At 53.7% G+C, this 13902-nt stretch overlaps 1 protein-coding gene across 1 annotated transcript; it reads right to left on the reverse strand.

The window, feature by feature from the left end:
• Nucleotides 1–1350: 1350 nt before the first annotated feature.
• Nucleotides 1351–13408, reverse strand: CALML4 (calmodulin like 4). The gene is made up of 6 exons (XM_055536820.1): nt 12750–13408; nt 10646–10929; nt 10514–10544; nt 6038–6178; nt 4258–4446; nt 1351–1655 (listed from the first exon to the last, which is right to left on the reverse strand). Exons 2-6 carry the CDS (start codon nt 10778–10780, stop codon nt 1558–1560), a joined length of 594 nt encoding a protein of 197 aa, XP_055392795.1. The 5' UTR covers nt 10781–10929; nt 12750–13408; the 3' UTR covers nt 1351–1557.
• Nucleotides 13409–13902: the final 494 nt, after the last annotated feature.

Consider the following 13902-nt stretch of genomic DNA (forward strand, 5'->3'; position numbering starts at 1 on the left):
CAGCCCAGATCTCACAAAGCCTGGATCTGCCCTTGTACTGTATGAGCCTAAGATCCCCAGCTAGACAATCACAAGTTCACCTACTTGGTGTTTAGGGTGGGTGGGGGGCGCATAACTGCCTGCCCTCCATAACCCTTCTCTCCAGCGCCTAGGAATTCCTGATCACTTAATGGGCAGTTACACTGTTGGGGAAACAAAAGTGACTCTCCTTTCTCAGGACCTCCATTTGTCTGAAGCCACGCATCCTTACTGAGACAGTTCCACTGACTCGGACTGCTGTGTCCCCTGAAGTTTCCCTTGTGCCTCGCCCTCAAACTTGTGTCCTGTGTAAACCTCCCCAAAGACACACCTCCCTCTTAATTTGGTTTTCTTTTGCTTTAGCCACTAAGGCACCATTAGAAAAAGCCACAGCCCAGAGAGCCCAATTTTGATACATATAAGGATGAAAATCTCTGTACTTTGAGTTCTGCTTGGCCCCCCCCTCAACATGCTGATGTGTGACTCCAGCCCTTTTTAGGGCTATGCTGACTCATAACTAACTTAAAAAGCCACTTGTGCTAGAAAAGCTCCCGGCAGGACCAGGACCCGTGGAACAGTTATGCAGGGCTCTTGCTGTGTCACGGCTGTGGTCTGTTCCCTCCCCTTACTACTTGCCACCAGTCCTGAGGAAACAGCTTGAAGCCATCATCAGTTTGACCCACTTAAGCAAACCCATCCTAGTCCCATGAACCCCTCTGATAATGGAACAGGGAAGGACTCAAAATCCTGACAGAAGCATCATAATGAGTCTTCTCAAGCTCTGCAAGGCTGCAGTCAGTGCAGCTCGTCACGCCGGTTTCCTTTGGGGTGTAGTCAGATCCTCCTTCCCAGCGTTTAGCTGATGTTGCCTTGTTCTAACCTGTTGTATAGTCTGCTTATGAATGAATATCCAGGACTACATTAGTATGCACTGGGAATGAGAATTTATACATGACCCCATGGTGCTGCAAGAAATGTTGCCATAGTTTGAGCTCTCTGCTTGTTGCTGTTTCCTAGCTAGCTTTATCTTGGAAATGTGGAAGATGGTTCCAGCACCCAGATACAGAATATCAGTCTTCCTGTAAATTGCCCCTTTTAGGAGAAGCACAGTCATGGCAACCCAGGATTACATGGTGTCCTATAGTTGGCAAAAGCAAAGCCCATTCTCAGCAGGCTCTGTGAGGTAAGAAGCAAGAATCCACTTTAGTGAGGATCCTAAGGCTTTGAGGGGTGAAATGATTTGCCCAAAATCACCTCGCTGGGAAATGGCAGTGTCAGGACTAGACCCCTGGCCCATCTCTAAACCACAGACTGTAAAGGTCTAGACTAATGGTAGTTGTTAAAACAGTAAAAAATTTTTATTAAAGACATGCTAATACCGTAGCTGGAATCATTGTGTTCCTTGTTGTCCTCTTGCTGGAGTTAGGTTTATCATCTTGCTGTGCTTGCCATCTCCCGCAAGTGAAAGGAACACTTTGCTTTTCAAAAACCCATCAGTCTGAGTGTTCAGGCCCAGGGGTGGCTGTCTCGCCTTCTCGTTCAGTAGTCCCGCACAGGAATGGTGAGCTTCTGGATGAACTCGTCATACTTCACTTTGCCATTCGGTTCGATACCTGCTTCCCTGAAGAGATCCTCCACTGCAATAAATCACAGTAGTTTTTCAGTTGGGCTTCAGTGTCATGTGATAAGGCACCCAGTTGGGGGTTGAGCCTCCCCAGAGGTCTTCCCTGCACCTCCAGCTGACTGCTTCCGTAGGTGAGGAAGTAACCCGGTGAACAGGAAAGGGCAACCCTCTCCCTCCCCCTGGGAGACCATGGAGTCAGTTCTGAGTTCATCAGGCTTTCTGCAGGGGCCAGGACGGGGTGTACTGGTAAGGATTCAGTCAATGAAACCACCTTGTATCTTTTTTTTCCTTCAGAAAATATCTGGCTCCTGTGCCAGTACTTCCAGAAAGTGTTGGCATGGATTTTACCTTCTACCGCCCACCCTCTGAGACATCCTCCATAACAGACACCCCTGCAGCTCCATCCTGGGCCCCCTAGCCCAGTCTATGGCCTGCCTTCCAAAATGACATCCCCCCACCCCAAGAGGGGGCTTGGTGACAAATGGTATCTGCCATATCACCTCTTTCTGAAAGTGTGTTGGAGGTGGGATAGTACAAGAGAAAATAAATTCAACTGTGTCTAAGCTCAAAGCCTACAAAAACTGCCATTGTTCTCTAATGGTGCTCAGAAAAAGAAAAACGGACATTTACTGGTTCTGGATTCCTGGGATAAAATACAAGCTTGTCCCAGGAGTTGACAAGAAGAGCCAGTTCAGTTGACACTTTTCAATAGTGGCTTCTCAGGGCCCTCCTCACGCTCTTATAAAACTCTCTCACTGCTCTGTGTCAACTTTGCCAGCTGCAGGCAGCCCCCACATGACTGGACAGTGAAAAAGTATCCTGCGACTTCCTGCTTAAGCATCCTCCTCAAAATTGTAATTCCTATGCGCTGTGTTTGAGCTGATAGTACTTCTGAGTACTTGTAGAACATTGAGACTGTAATTTATCTTATTTCATGGAGAAGCTTCTACCCATCAACCACTTGGTTAAAACTGTCCCAATGGACAAGTCCAGTACCAGTCACTGCAGCCTCCAGCTGTCCAGAAGAGGGGCAGCTGGAATCTGATGGTGCCTTCTGGTTAGAAGAGCACTTCCCTGAAAACCCACAGAGAACCGGTTCGCAAAGGAGGCCTCCCTCACAGCCGTCCCAGCTGCTCCAAGGATGCTTCTGCAGTAAACCAACTTTTCTTTCTGTCACTGAAGGTAAAGGAGTCTTACTTCCAGCATCACCTTTCCTGTCTCCCATAGCCAGAGGAAAAGGACATCAGTCTCGGGCAGACACTGCCAGTTTCTTTGAAATGTTTCTTTACTGGTTAAACAAATGAGAGAGATGTTTAAGTTTGGGGACCATGGTATTGTTTTAGATCATTAACCACAAAAATGAAGGCCCCTGCTGGCCTCTCTGCTAACTCCACCTGATCTGTAAAAGGCTGAGTAGTGTCCTCAGAGCCCAGGAGGGGAGCATAGCCTGTGATTCCCTGTTCACGTTAAAACAACCACGATGAAAGATGGGATGGTGATAGCTGCCAGCCTGGAAGAGCGGGGGAAGCTCCATCTGCCTTCTCTAGCGCTATTTTTACTTCCTTTGCACTGTGCCTTTGTGACTGCAGATAAAATCTTAGCAGACTGCTTTATAGAATGTTAGCTCTTGCAGGGTCCTGAGGGATTGCCTATTGTAACCTCATTTCCCAACAAGGAAACTGAGGAGGGTGAGAGAGGTTAAGAACTCACCTGAGTTCCCCCAGAACGAGGGGGAGCCAGGATTCAAGTCTGTTGTGATTTCACCAAAGGCTAAAAGCCCGTCATTACCGGAGCCTTTTTCCTTCACCCACTGTGTCCTCCGGCCCCAGTCACAGGTGAGCCCGGTGGCCTACCTAGAAATCGCAGCTTCTGGGGTTGGGGGCTGTGGACTCTGGTGGCAACGTGGCATGGCTGCTGTGGCTGGACCCAGGGGCCTGTCAGGCCGGCTGGGAGGACATCTGCAAAGGGCTCAGCATTGGGGTCACCCTCACCATGAACATCGGGCTTTCCCAGACGGCCCAAGCCCCTCATCTGGCTCTGAGGCAGGAAGACAGGGAAGGTAGACAGGACATTGCTTCTGGAAGAGCTCAGAGCTGGCTGACTCGAGAAAAGGGAGCAAAGTAACATCTCAATTTAGAAACTTGGCAGCAGCAGCAACTTCAGAAGACAGCTGTGGTGAGAGGAAAGAGCCTGAGCGAGGTCGGGGGGTGGGGGTCCAAGGTTCTGCTAGCCCTGTGTCTAGCTCCTAGCTCTGCTCGCCACAGGCCACACCCTGCACCTGCGTCTTTAATTGGTATGGGGGACACTAGCGATCCTAGAGGTGTCAGTCACTCAGTGAAGGCCCACAGTGGCAGTCAGGAAACAGAGTAATGCCCAAGTAGATCCTAACTGGGTTTCCCTACTGTCCCTTCACCCTGGCTAACTTCTGCCACTCACAGTTGCCTAGGTGTCTTCCAGGTTCCAGTCCAGAGTTCACCAAGCTCAGCATCTAGTCCCAACGTCTAAATGCCATCAAATGCGATGCCTATGTAACCCAGGTGGCATGATTTGGACTTTGGTGTCCCCCCAACTCTAGTCGCCTCCCACTGTTGGGAAGTAGGGACCCAGGCCACTACCTTCTTTGTGGGTGAGCTTCTCCCCCAGTTGCATGAGTTTTGACTGCAGTTCAGACGCCATGATGTAGCCTTTCTTCTCCTTGTCCGCCATCAACATGGCCAAAAGAATTTCCTTCTTTGGGTCCTCTTGTTTTATTTGCATATGCATGATGGTCAGGAAAGTAGAGAAATCCAGCTCTCCATTTCTGTCTAGGAAACCCCCAAACAGCAAAGTGAGCAAGGAGGAAAAGGCTTCTCTTGGGATGTCAGCTGGCCTCCTGTCCAAGCCTTCAAGGCCAGCTCAAGAGCCACCCAATTCAGGAAGCACGGTGGTGGTGGCCGTGTTCACGAGGAAGAGGCTGCAGCCTGTCTTGCTGAGTTGCCACCATGGATATGCCTCATTTAATCTTCCCAACAACGCTCAGTGCCTGGATATCTCATTTTTGCCCACTAAAGAGACAGAACCTCAGAGCACAGTCAACTCGGAGCAGTGACAAGACCAGGATGAAGCACCGCTTCCTCTACCCCTTCTGGATGCTTCTCTCCTGCTCTGAACTGGAGGAAGTGCACCAACATGTCTATCCATGGCTGTCCTCCCCCTTTGACAGTCGCTGCAACACATCTACAAAGACGGATGATGGGGCTCAAGCCTCGCTCACTTGCCCTTCCCTTCACTGCAGCCTCCACCCCAGCCCACACCCCTCCCTCCAGGCATGCCTGGGGCCCTCAGCCCAGGCTGGGCTCCAACTACAGGAAATCGGAAGCGCCCCTGCCCACGGCTTCCTGTCTGAAGGAGACAGAAACCAAAGGAAACCAGCACACTTTGAAGACGGAAGCAGGGGTTCTCGGTGGCAGAGCCCCCTGTCACCAGGCTTGGGGCCTTCAGAGGCCACCCGCAGCCCGGCCGCAGGACAAGCTCCCAGCGCCGCTGCAGTCGCCCTCTGATGGGGCCTCGGGATAACCCCAGCAGAGGGTGGGAACCCGACTGAGAGATGGGGAAATGGAGGTCCAGTTGTGCTGTTGATCAAGTGTTCCTCGCAGGCCATCCCTTCCTCTTTCCTTCCTGAGTGTCCAGCTACCGATGCAAACAGCCATCCTGGCATCTGACATTCCTCCATCTTTTTTCTTAAAAAAAGTTGCCACCACCAACAAAAAGAAACTTGTTTTTGGTTGTAAAAGTAGTATATGTTTCCTTCATCAAAAACAGAGGAAGCAAGAGGAATGAAAAATCACCCATAATCACATCAGCAGAGAATAACTTGGTAACATTTTGGGTGGGTTTTCCTCTACGTTTTCTTCCCATTTTGAACAATTTTAGGGAGATCAGTCTTAGAAATGACAATCTGGTTCCAATCTGATTCCACCATTGGCTTAAGGACTCAGAAGTTCCCAGCTGGGCTCTGAATCTTGATCTGTAAAACTTGGATTAGGATAGTGCCTCCTTCATGGTGTTGCTGAGCTAAGCACATGACACACATCTAAGTCAAGGGACACGTCCATCGAAACCACCTTGGGGTCATTTGGCACCGTCTGGACTGCAGGTTTGAGACAGCTGTGGTGAAATGTCTGGATCCCCCGGCCCTCTGGGATGGGGTGTCACCCGTTGCTACGAGCACACCTGGCCGGGTGCCTCCACACCCAGCCGGAGAGCTCTGGCTAACACAGACCTCTCAAACCTCTGAGCGGGTCACACCCGGCCAGCCTGCCTGCCTGCGTCCCTCGGACAACAGCTATAGGTCTCAGGGCCCACCCACTCACCCAGACTCCTCCCGTGGCAGCCGGCCCAGCCGGGCCCACTCACCTATCCTGTGAGTCTGCAGGTGCCGCTGCGCCTCCCCAGGCGTTGGGCTGGCCCCCAGGCACCGCATCACCGTCAGAAGGTCCGTGGCTTTAATCTTCCCCCGCTGCTGCTTGTCGTACAGGGAGAAGCATTCCTTGTACTCTGCCACAGCCCAGAAGGGAGAATCAGGGTCGCTTTTTCACCCTCCCACTTCGCAGTCGTCTCCCCCCTTTCTGCCCCTCCCCTTCCTTTTGCCTACTTCCCACTCCTCCTGCCCTCCTAGAGTGGCCAGACCCAGCAAAAAAAAAAAAAAAAAATCCAGGGCTGTCAAGGTAAACTGAGTTTCAGATAAATCTCAGTCCATGGGGTCGCAAAGAGTCAGACAGGACTTAACAACAACATGCTTACAAAGGTATTTGTTATCTGAAATGTACGTTTAACTGCAGTTCATCTGTCCTGCCTTTCATCTGTCAACTCCATCCCCTTTCCCTCCTGCTTCTGCCTCCTCCCTCCCTTCCTCCCTGCTCCTGTCCTCAACTGACTAAAACCACAGTGGTAAGAACCTGCCTGCCAGTGCAGCAGACACGAGACGTGCATTCGATCCCCGGGTCAGGAGGATCCCCTGGAGAAGGGCATGGCAACCCACTCCAGTATCCTTGCTGGAGAGTCCCATGGACAGAGGAGCCTGGTGGGCTACATACAGTCCATGGGGGTGGCAAAGAGTTGGATGTGACTGAGGCAGCTTAGCACACACAGGAAAACTTGCTCTCTCTCTTTGCAGGGCCGGCCCAGAGAGCCCAGGAGCCCAGGGCAGGGCACCAGATACCCAGGGGATCTCAGCAAATGCCAACTTAGGTGGGAAACAGGATAATAATGCCTTGAGGCTTGCTGGAAGACCAGAAACCCCCTCTGGGAAGGCCTGGCAGAGAGGCCATCATACGTGGTGACAGGTATCACAACTGGGAGCTTCTGAGTCCGCTGCTGCAGCCGCCGGTCTCCCGGCTGCTGAACTCTGAAGCCGTGCTCTCACACAGGCCTGGGTCCCACTCAAGACTTCAACAGGCACTGCCCGGACGTCCTCCCAGCTCTGCGGAGATCTTCCTTACTGCTCTCCTCAAACCCTCTCTCCCCTCTGGAGGTGAAGTGGCCTGCAGATCCACAGCTCCCCAGCCCAGTGGACCCAGCCCCCACCTGCATCTCCCCTGACCCCCAGCCCTGGAGGCACAGGGAGGCCAGCCAGGAGCTTGGGAAGATAAGGGGTCCTCACAGAGGCCCTGACCACGGGATAGGGGGTAGAAGTGGCCCAAACGCCCCTCATGCAGCCCCCGGGACCCATGGGGTAGAGCTCCAGCTTGAGCCCCGCTGGGAGCATGCGGGGCCCTGCACTGTTCCCTAGCACCCTGCTTTCTCCCACTTCCCACGGCCAGCTGGTTCCTCAGAGGCCTGGACCAGCAGCTTCTGAGCGGATAACAAAACCAGCAAAAGCAGCTCCCACTACTAGCGCTTTCCCCCAGGCCCTCGTGCCATCCTCACTGTGGCCCTGTTGGGAGGGACCCCAGTTGTTCCCATAGTGCAGACGGAGCGAGGAAGGCTGGACCAGCCAGGGGCTCCCAGCAGCAGGGGCAGTGGGCAGCCTGCCCTGCCCAGTCGGCCACCCTGGCGCGCCACTTCCAAGCAGAAGCCACCAGAGGGCGGGAGAGGTGGCCGAAGGACGCCCAGGCGAGGGCCCCTTCACGCTGCTGCATTCGGGCCACTCCCAGCAGCCTAGGATTTCAGGGGCATTGCTAATCAAAGGCAGGCCAGGCGGTGGGGTTTAGAGACAATTATCTGCTTTTATGCCTGTGGAGAGGTTGAAGGGAACCTCCCGCCCTTTCAGAACTTTCCAAAGCCTGGACTTTGGAGGGGCAGACCACCAACAGGACCCGGTGGCAGGAACCAGAATGGCCCAGGGAAGCAGGGCTTCACTGGTTCCTGTGAAACCTGATTCCTCTGAGGGCTCAGTGCCAGTGGGAACAGGGAAAGAGGGCTGCCCTGCACGCAGGGCTTGAACTCAGCCCCCCGTCCCGCTCCAGGGGACCTGTCTTGGCCACCCGAGCTTACCTTCTGTCTGGGTTTGCCTCTGCCCAAGGGGTGGGCCCACTACCCTCCTGAGACCGCATCCTATGACAGTTGACCACCTTCCGACAGTAGCCGGGTGGGTACATCACACTCTTGGGACCGGGAATGGACCAGACTCCACAGGGGGCAAACTGCCTCCCCCATACTCTGCTCTTGGGGGCCCGTGGCCCCTGGTATCAGCAGGGCTAGAGTCAATTGGGGGCCCGTCTCCTCCCCAGTTACCTAAAATGTGTCTGTCTTCCTGCTTTAAAGATCTGGGGGTCCTCTGGACTTGGAGGCCAGCCCTGAAACAGCAGGGCTCTTCTCTTTCTACTCCTGCCCTGCCTCCATGACCTCTACACCTCCTTGCTCTCCCTGCCAGGCCCTCCTCCTGATAGACCCGCCTGCCATCCAACATCATATTTACTTTACTCCTTTCCTTTGTTGTCCCCACCTCCCCCCAAAGGTGAACCCTGTGAGCACAAGGATTTGGGGCTCCAATGTACACTGCTGTGTTTTTAATTCCTAGAACGGGGCTGGCACAAAAAAAGGACTCATAATTGTTGAATGAAAGAACAAATTGGGTTAAATAAACTGGATTAAAATCCCCTTTAAGTTTTCCCTTTGAAAATGCAAACGCCCCAGGGCAAGAAAGAATCCTCCCCAGACCCAGGATAACACCAGCTGTGCTGGGAATGGAACCGACTCTGATGACATCTGTACATGGTATAGACTTAAGGATGTACAGCATCCAACTTACAAGTAATAAAAATACTTTGATTATAAATCCCATCTAGCCAATTGATTATCACAAGTGAGTTTCTGCCATCTCTTGTATCCATTGCCAACCCACAGTTTTGATTTAACCATAAGTGAGGTAAGCTGCAGGCCAATGAACGCAACTGTTTTCCGGATGACTACACTGTCATTACATCTGATGAGTGATCTACTATTAAACTATTCCTCACCTTTGTGCAAATTACATCCATTAAACTGAAGTCTTTCAAATCTTCAGCACTACTAATTGCAACAGAGCTATCTTTTAAAAACTTTTGTATAGACAAAGGGACTGGGACATTCTTCCATCTTCCTTTATTTAATAATGGCTCACAAAATTCCTAAAAGTGTACCATGTAGCTCATGCTAGCAAGAGCAAGCTGGCCCCGGCTTGCATCTAGGTGACTCCAGGCCCAGAGCCAGGTGCGTGACTGCCATCTGCTCGCTCTCTTGCTCACAGCAGCCTGATGAGGCAGTGTCATTATTCCCACTTCACAGATGAGACCTCTGAGGGCTCAGAGGTGACTGGAGCCCAGGTCCACTCCCTCCAAGGTCCCTGGTCTTCCCATTCAATCAGTCCTTCTTTCCTGAACGTCTGTGGTCCCTTTCTTTCTGTCAGACTTTAGGATACAAAGGGAAACTTACCTTCTTCCTTTTCTGGGAGATTCAGAGGCCCCAGAGGAAGGGTCAGTAAGCCCCAGCACCAGGCTTGGTGGGACGACGCTGACAGCTGGATTCCAGCCCCGAGACTCATCGAGTCTTGTCTTAAGACTGGGTAGGAGAGGCCCCTACCCTGGGCCTTGGGTTTTAAGAGTCCCTGCTCTGGCCCTCCTTGAGGGGTAAGAATATCAAGGGGCCTACGTGGAGGCGCCTGCAACCCACGTACCCTCTCTCCCTTATAGACGCTGCTGGTACCCGGAACTCTGCATGTCTGCCCAGGTAACCAACCCTCAGTTCATCTCCCTGCTTGAGCTCAGCTGAGCCTCCCCAGCCGGGTCTGGCCCCTAGCTTCTGTGTAACCCAACTCCGTCGGCTTGGCCTCGTGGAAACAGAACCAGGCACTGTGGGAAACGGAAGCTGCCTGGGGCAGCAGGTTTGGGGATTCAGGGAATAAAGTGCTTCAGATGCCAACACTAGGCTTGCCGTCAGGGCAGAGGGACCTCTGAGGCCACCTCCACTGGCCTTCACCCTTTACAGATGGGGAGACTGAGGCCCGCAGCCTAAACAAAGCACCCTTTCCGAGAGCACAGCCCTGGGCCCTGCTCTCTCTCAGCCAGTTACAAAGCCCCCTTTTCAGCTGGGGCCCTCGGCCACAACCAGCTGGTGCCTCTCCGACCAGCCCCTCTCCCCCTCCGCCCCCGACTATCAAGTTCTGGAGGAGAACCGAAGTGCTCCCTCTCCTGTCAGGCCCTCTTGCAAATCACACTGACTAGTGTACTACGGACAGTTGTTACCTCCAAGCCTTATCCCCTCGCCCCTCCACCAGGCCCTTCCTGGTAGCAGTCGGCCCCTGGCTCGTGGGTGGGCCCAGCTCTCCCACCAACAAAACATGACCAGAGAAAATTGCCTAATGAGACCCATATTTTGCTGTGAGTTGCTAATGAAAGAACAAACCAAACCTACCATTAATTTGGTCCTGGGAAAGAAACTTGGCCTGCAGCAGAGAGAGGAGAACAGTCAGGAAGGGACTCCGTGAAAGCCCCCTGCCTCCCCAGCCCAGGGCAGCCTGGCCAGGCCACACAGATTCTCACTCACCATCGCGGGGCCTCCAGCTGCCACCCGTGGGCTCGCTGCTCCCAGGACTGCCTTCCTGTTCCCCTTCTTCCCGGCTTCAAGTCGAAAGTCCGCCCGGCCGGGTGGAGGCCCCGGTAATAAATCCACGGCTGCCATGGAGACCAGGCCCGCCGCCAGGGGTCAGATTCCAGCTTCCTGTGCTCTGTGGATGCCTGGCTGTGGGGTGGTGGCAGGCTGGATTTTGAGAGGTGGGAGCTGCCCGAGGGCTTCCCCGGCACTCGGTCCTGCACCAGGAAGCTGACGTTCTGTAGCCAGAGGACAAAGGCTGCTGTTCCTTCCTGGGAGCCCTCTTTGGACACTAGAAAGGGGTCACCCAGAGAGGGAATCACTGGGTCCCCCCAGGCCTGCCTTCAGGGGTATTTCTCTCTGAGGATTGCAGTAGGGGCTAGAGTCTCCTCCTAGGTGTCGGGCACTTTGCACACCCCATTTAGGCACATCACACACCACCTCATTAGTTCAGTTCAGTTGCTCAGTCATGTCCGACTCTTTGCGACCCCATGAACCACAGCACACCAGCCTCCCTGTCCATCACCAACTCCCGGAGTTCACCCAAACCCATGTCCATTGAGTCAGTGATGCCATCCAACCATCTCATCCTCTGTCATCCCCTTCTCCTCTTGCCCTCAATCTTTCCCAGCATCAGGGTCCTTTCAAATGAGTCAACTCTTCGCATCAGGTGGCCAAAATATTGGAGCTTCAGCTTCAACATCAATCCTTCCAATGAACACCCAGGACTGATCTCCTTTAGGATGGACTGGTTGGATCTCCTTTCAGTCCAAGGTACTCTCAAGAGTCTTCTCCAACACAGTTCAAAAGCATCAATTCTTTGGCGCTCAGCTTTCTTTATAGTCCAACTCTCACATCCATACATGACTACTGTTAAAACCATAGCCTTGACCAGACGGACCTTTGTTGACAAAGTAATGTCTCTGTTTTTTAATATAGGAAGGAAACCCCACGTGACACCACAGCCCAGTGACAGCCACCTCCTCCACCAGAGCCCTGGATGCTGCACACAGGAGAGAAAGGCCCCTCTGAGGAAGACTTCGGTGCCCATTCCTCAGCTCTGTGCCTCAGCATCCTGGCCTTATGTTGAGAGTCAATGGCCAGATGGTCCGTTTTCAGCATGAGTGAGTTCCCTCCTGTCCTTCTCAGGGTGTGGTAGGTGCCCGTGCTGGGGTCTCTGGCCCACCACAGGCAACTCAGGGCATTCGGAGGCAGACCTCTTAAGTGACTTTCCTGGTCAGGAAGGCTCCCGTTTTCTTCCTTCCCCTCCACTCCCCACTGCAGTTCCCAGCCCTTCCAGCAGAAGCTGCTGACTTTCTCAGTGGTTTGTCCCCAGCCCGCCCCTGCCCCCACACCCACTGAGGAAGTGAGCGGGGATGGAGCTGCAGCACCGGGCACAGCTGGGTTCTCCCGCTCCTCCTCCCAGATCCCTGTTGTACCCTGTGTCCACGGCTGGTGGCTGCCCTGCCTATGGGGCTCCGACTCCAGGGCCCACCCAGTCTGTCAGGACCAGCAGGTGCAGCCACACAGGTTGTGCACTGTACCAGGGCTCCTGGTCTGGGGGCCTGGAAAGGGCTGCATGTGTGCAGAGGGACCGTTGGTAATTTGTAGAAGATACATGGATTGGGGAGGGGGGGGCTGTCTTTGTCCCCTGACCATTTCCTTGAGAAAGGTTCTCTTTTCCTCGACTTCACACCCATTTCTAGACCCAGAAGGTTTTAGCTGGAGGTTTCTGACTCCTCCCAGTTGGGGCTGAGGAGAGGAAAGGCTGGTGGGAGCAGGAGAGGCGGGGAGCTTCTATGAGCCTTACAGTAAGAAGAGGAGAGGGGACGTCAGGTGGGGCCTTGGCAGGGCCTGGGGCACAGAGCTGACACTTGAGGCGAAGCCTGAAGAGCCAGGCCCGGGCTCACTTGGAATCACCCTGTGTTTGGAAAGGGGCTCCTGGGGGAGACGCGACCGTTGGGCTGTACGCCGAGGTCCTGCGAGCCTTGTAGTAGCCCAGCCTCGAGACCAAAGAGCCCAGAGACAGACAACAACTTATCAGATGGGGGAATCTTACATATCTGAAGCCACATCCTGGAGCAACACCCCACTGTGGACGGCAGCCGGCAGGCAGGACACAGCAGCACCGTCTGCTACTCTGGAGGAGGAGGCGGCTACCAGTTATAGAGAGCATTGACTTCAGATGGGCTCATCAGTTACCAGGGAAACCAGCTGGGGGCAGGGGCAGGCGTGTGGACAGTCACAGATAAAGGGCTATGATTAACAGGCTTGGACAGTCCTGTGCGTGAAGTAGGGCCTGGTGGAGCAGGAGATGCACAGACGGCAAGTGAACAGCCATCTTCAGTGGCCTGGCCATACACCCACACATCTTGCATGACTCTTACAATCCTGGCCCTGCCCCTCTTCTGAGATATCCCTGGGGTCAGGTATGCAGAGGTGCACTGCAACCAGATATCACAAATATAATTACAGATTGTTGTTTTTGCTGTTTAGTCTCTAAGTTGTTTTCGATTCTTTTGTAACCCCATGATAACAGTAGCTAGAAGAATACCAAGTGTTCCCAGGTGGTGCAGTGGTAAAGAATCCGCCTGCCAACACAGAAGACACAAGAGACACCGGTTCGACCCCTGGGTCGGGAAGATCCCCTGGAGTAGGAAGTGGCTACCCCCTCCAGTATTCTTGCCTGGGAAATCCCATGGACAGAGGAGCCTGGCAGGCCACAGTCCAGGGGGTCGCAAAGAGTCGGACACGACTGAGTGCACACACAATCAAGAGTAAGACACAAAGAATGCTAACGACAGTCATTCCCCAAGAGGCGGGCCAACTTTGGGTGAAGTTTTCACGGAAGTGCAGAGGGAGACCCTGCAGTCAGACTCGCCAATGGTGACGCCAGGACTTCCCTGGTGGCTCAATGGTGGGAAGTCCACCAGCCAATGCAGGGGACACGAGTTTGGTCCCTGGTCTAAGAAGATCCCACATGTCTTGGAGCAACTAAGCCCTGCACCATAACCACCAAAGCCTGCACATTCCAGAGCCTGAGAGTCACAACTAGCCCCTGTGCTGCCACCGCTGCAGCCCGTGCGCCTCGAGCCCGAGCTCCACAAGCGAAGCCACTGCAGTGGGGAGCCCGGGCTCTGCAGCTGGAGTCGCCCCCACTCTCCACAACGAGAGAAAACCCGCGCCAACAACGAAGACAGCGCAGCCTTAAA

This window comes from Bubalus kerabau, chromosome 10 (assembly GCF_029407905.1).
Source record: "Bubalus kerabau isolate K-KA32 ecotype Philippines breed swamp buffalo chromosome 10, PCC_UOA_SB_1v2, whole genome shotgun sequence".
Lineage (NCBI taxonomy): Eukaryota > Metazoa > Chordata > Mammalia > Artiodactyla > Bovidae > Bubalus > Bubalus kerabau.

Excerpts from the sequence above, each read along its gene's own strand:
- CALML4 (XM_055536820.1), bottom strand. The coding sequence starts at position 10,780 with ATGGCAGCCGTGGATTTATTACCGGGGCCTCCACCCGGCCGGGCGGAC. Across the intron at positions 10,545-10,645 it reads CAGCTGGAGGCCCCGCGATG|GCCAAGTTTCTTTCCCAGGA; the intron begins GTGAGTGAGAAT and ends TCTCTGCTGCAG. Across the intron at positions 1,656-4,257 it reads GAAGCTCACCCACAAAGAAG|TGGAGGATCTCTTCAGGGAA; the intron begins GTAGTGGCCTGG and ends GATTTATTGCAG.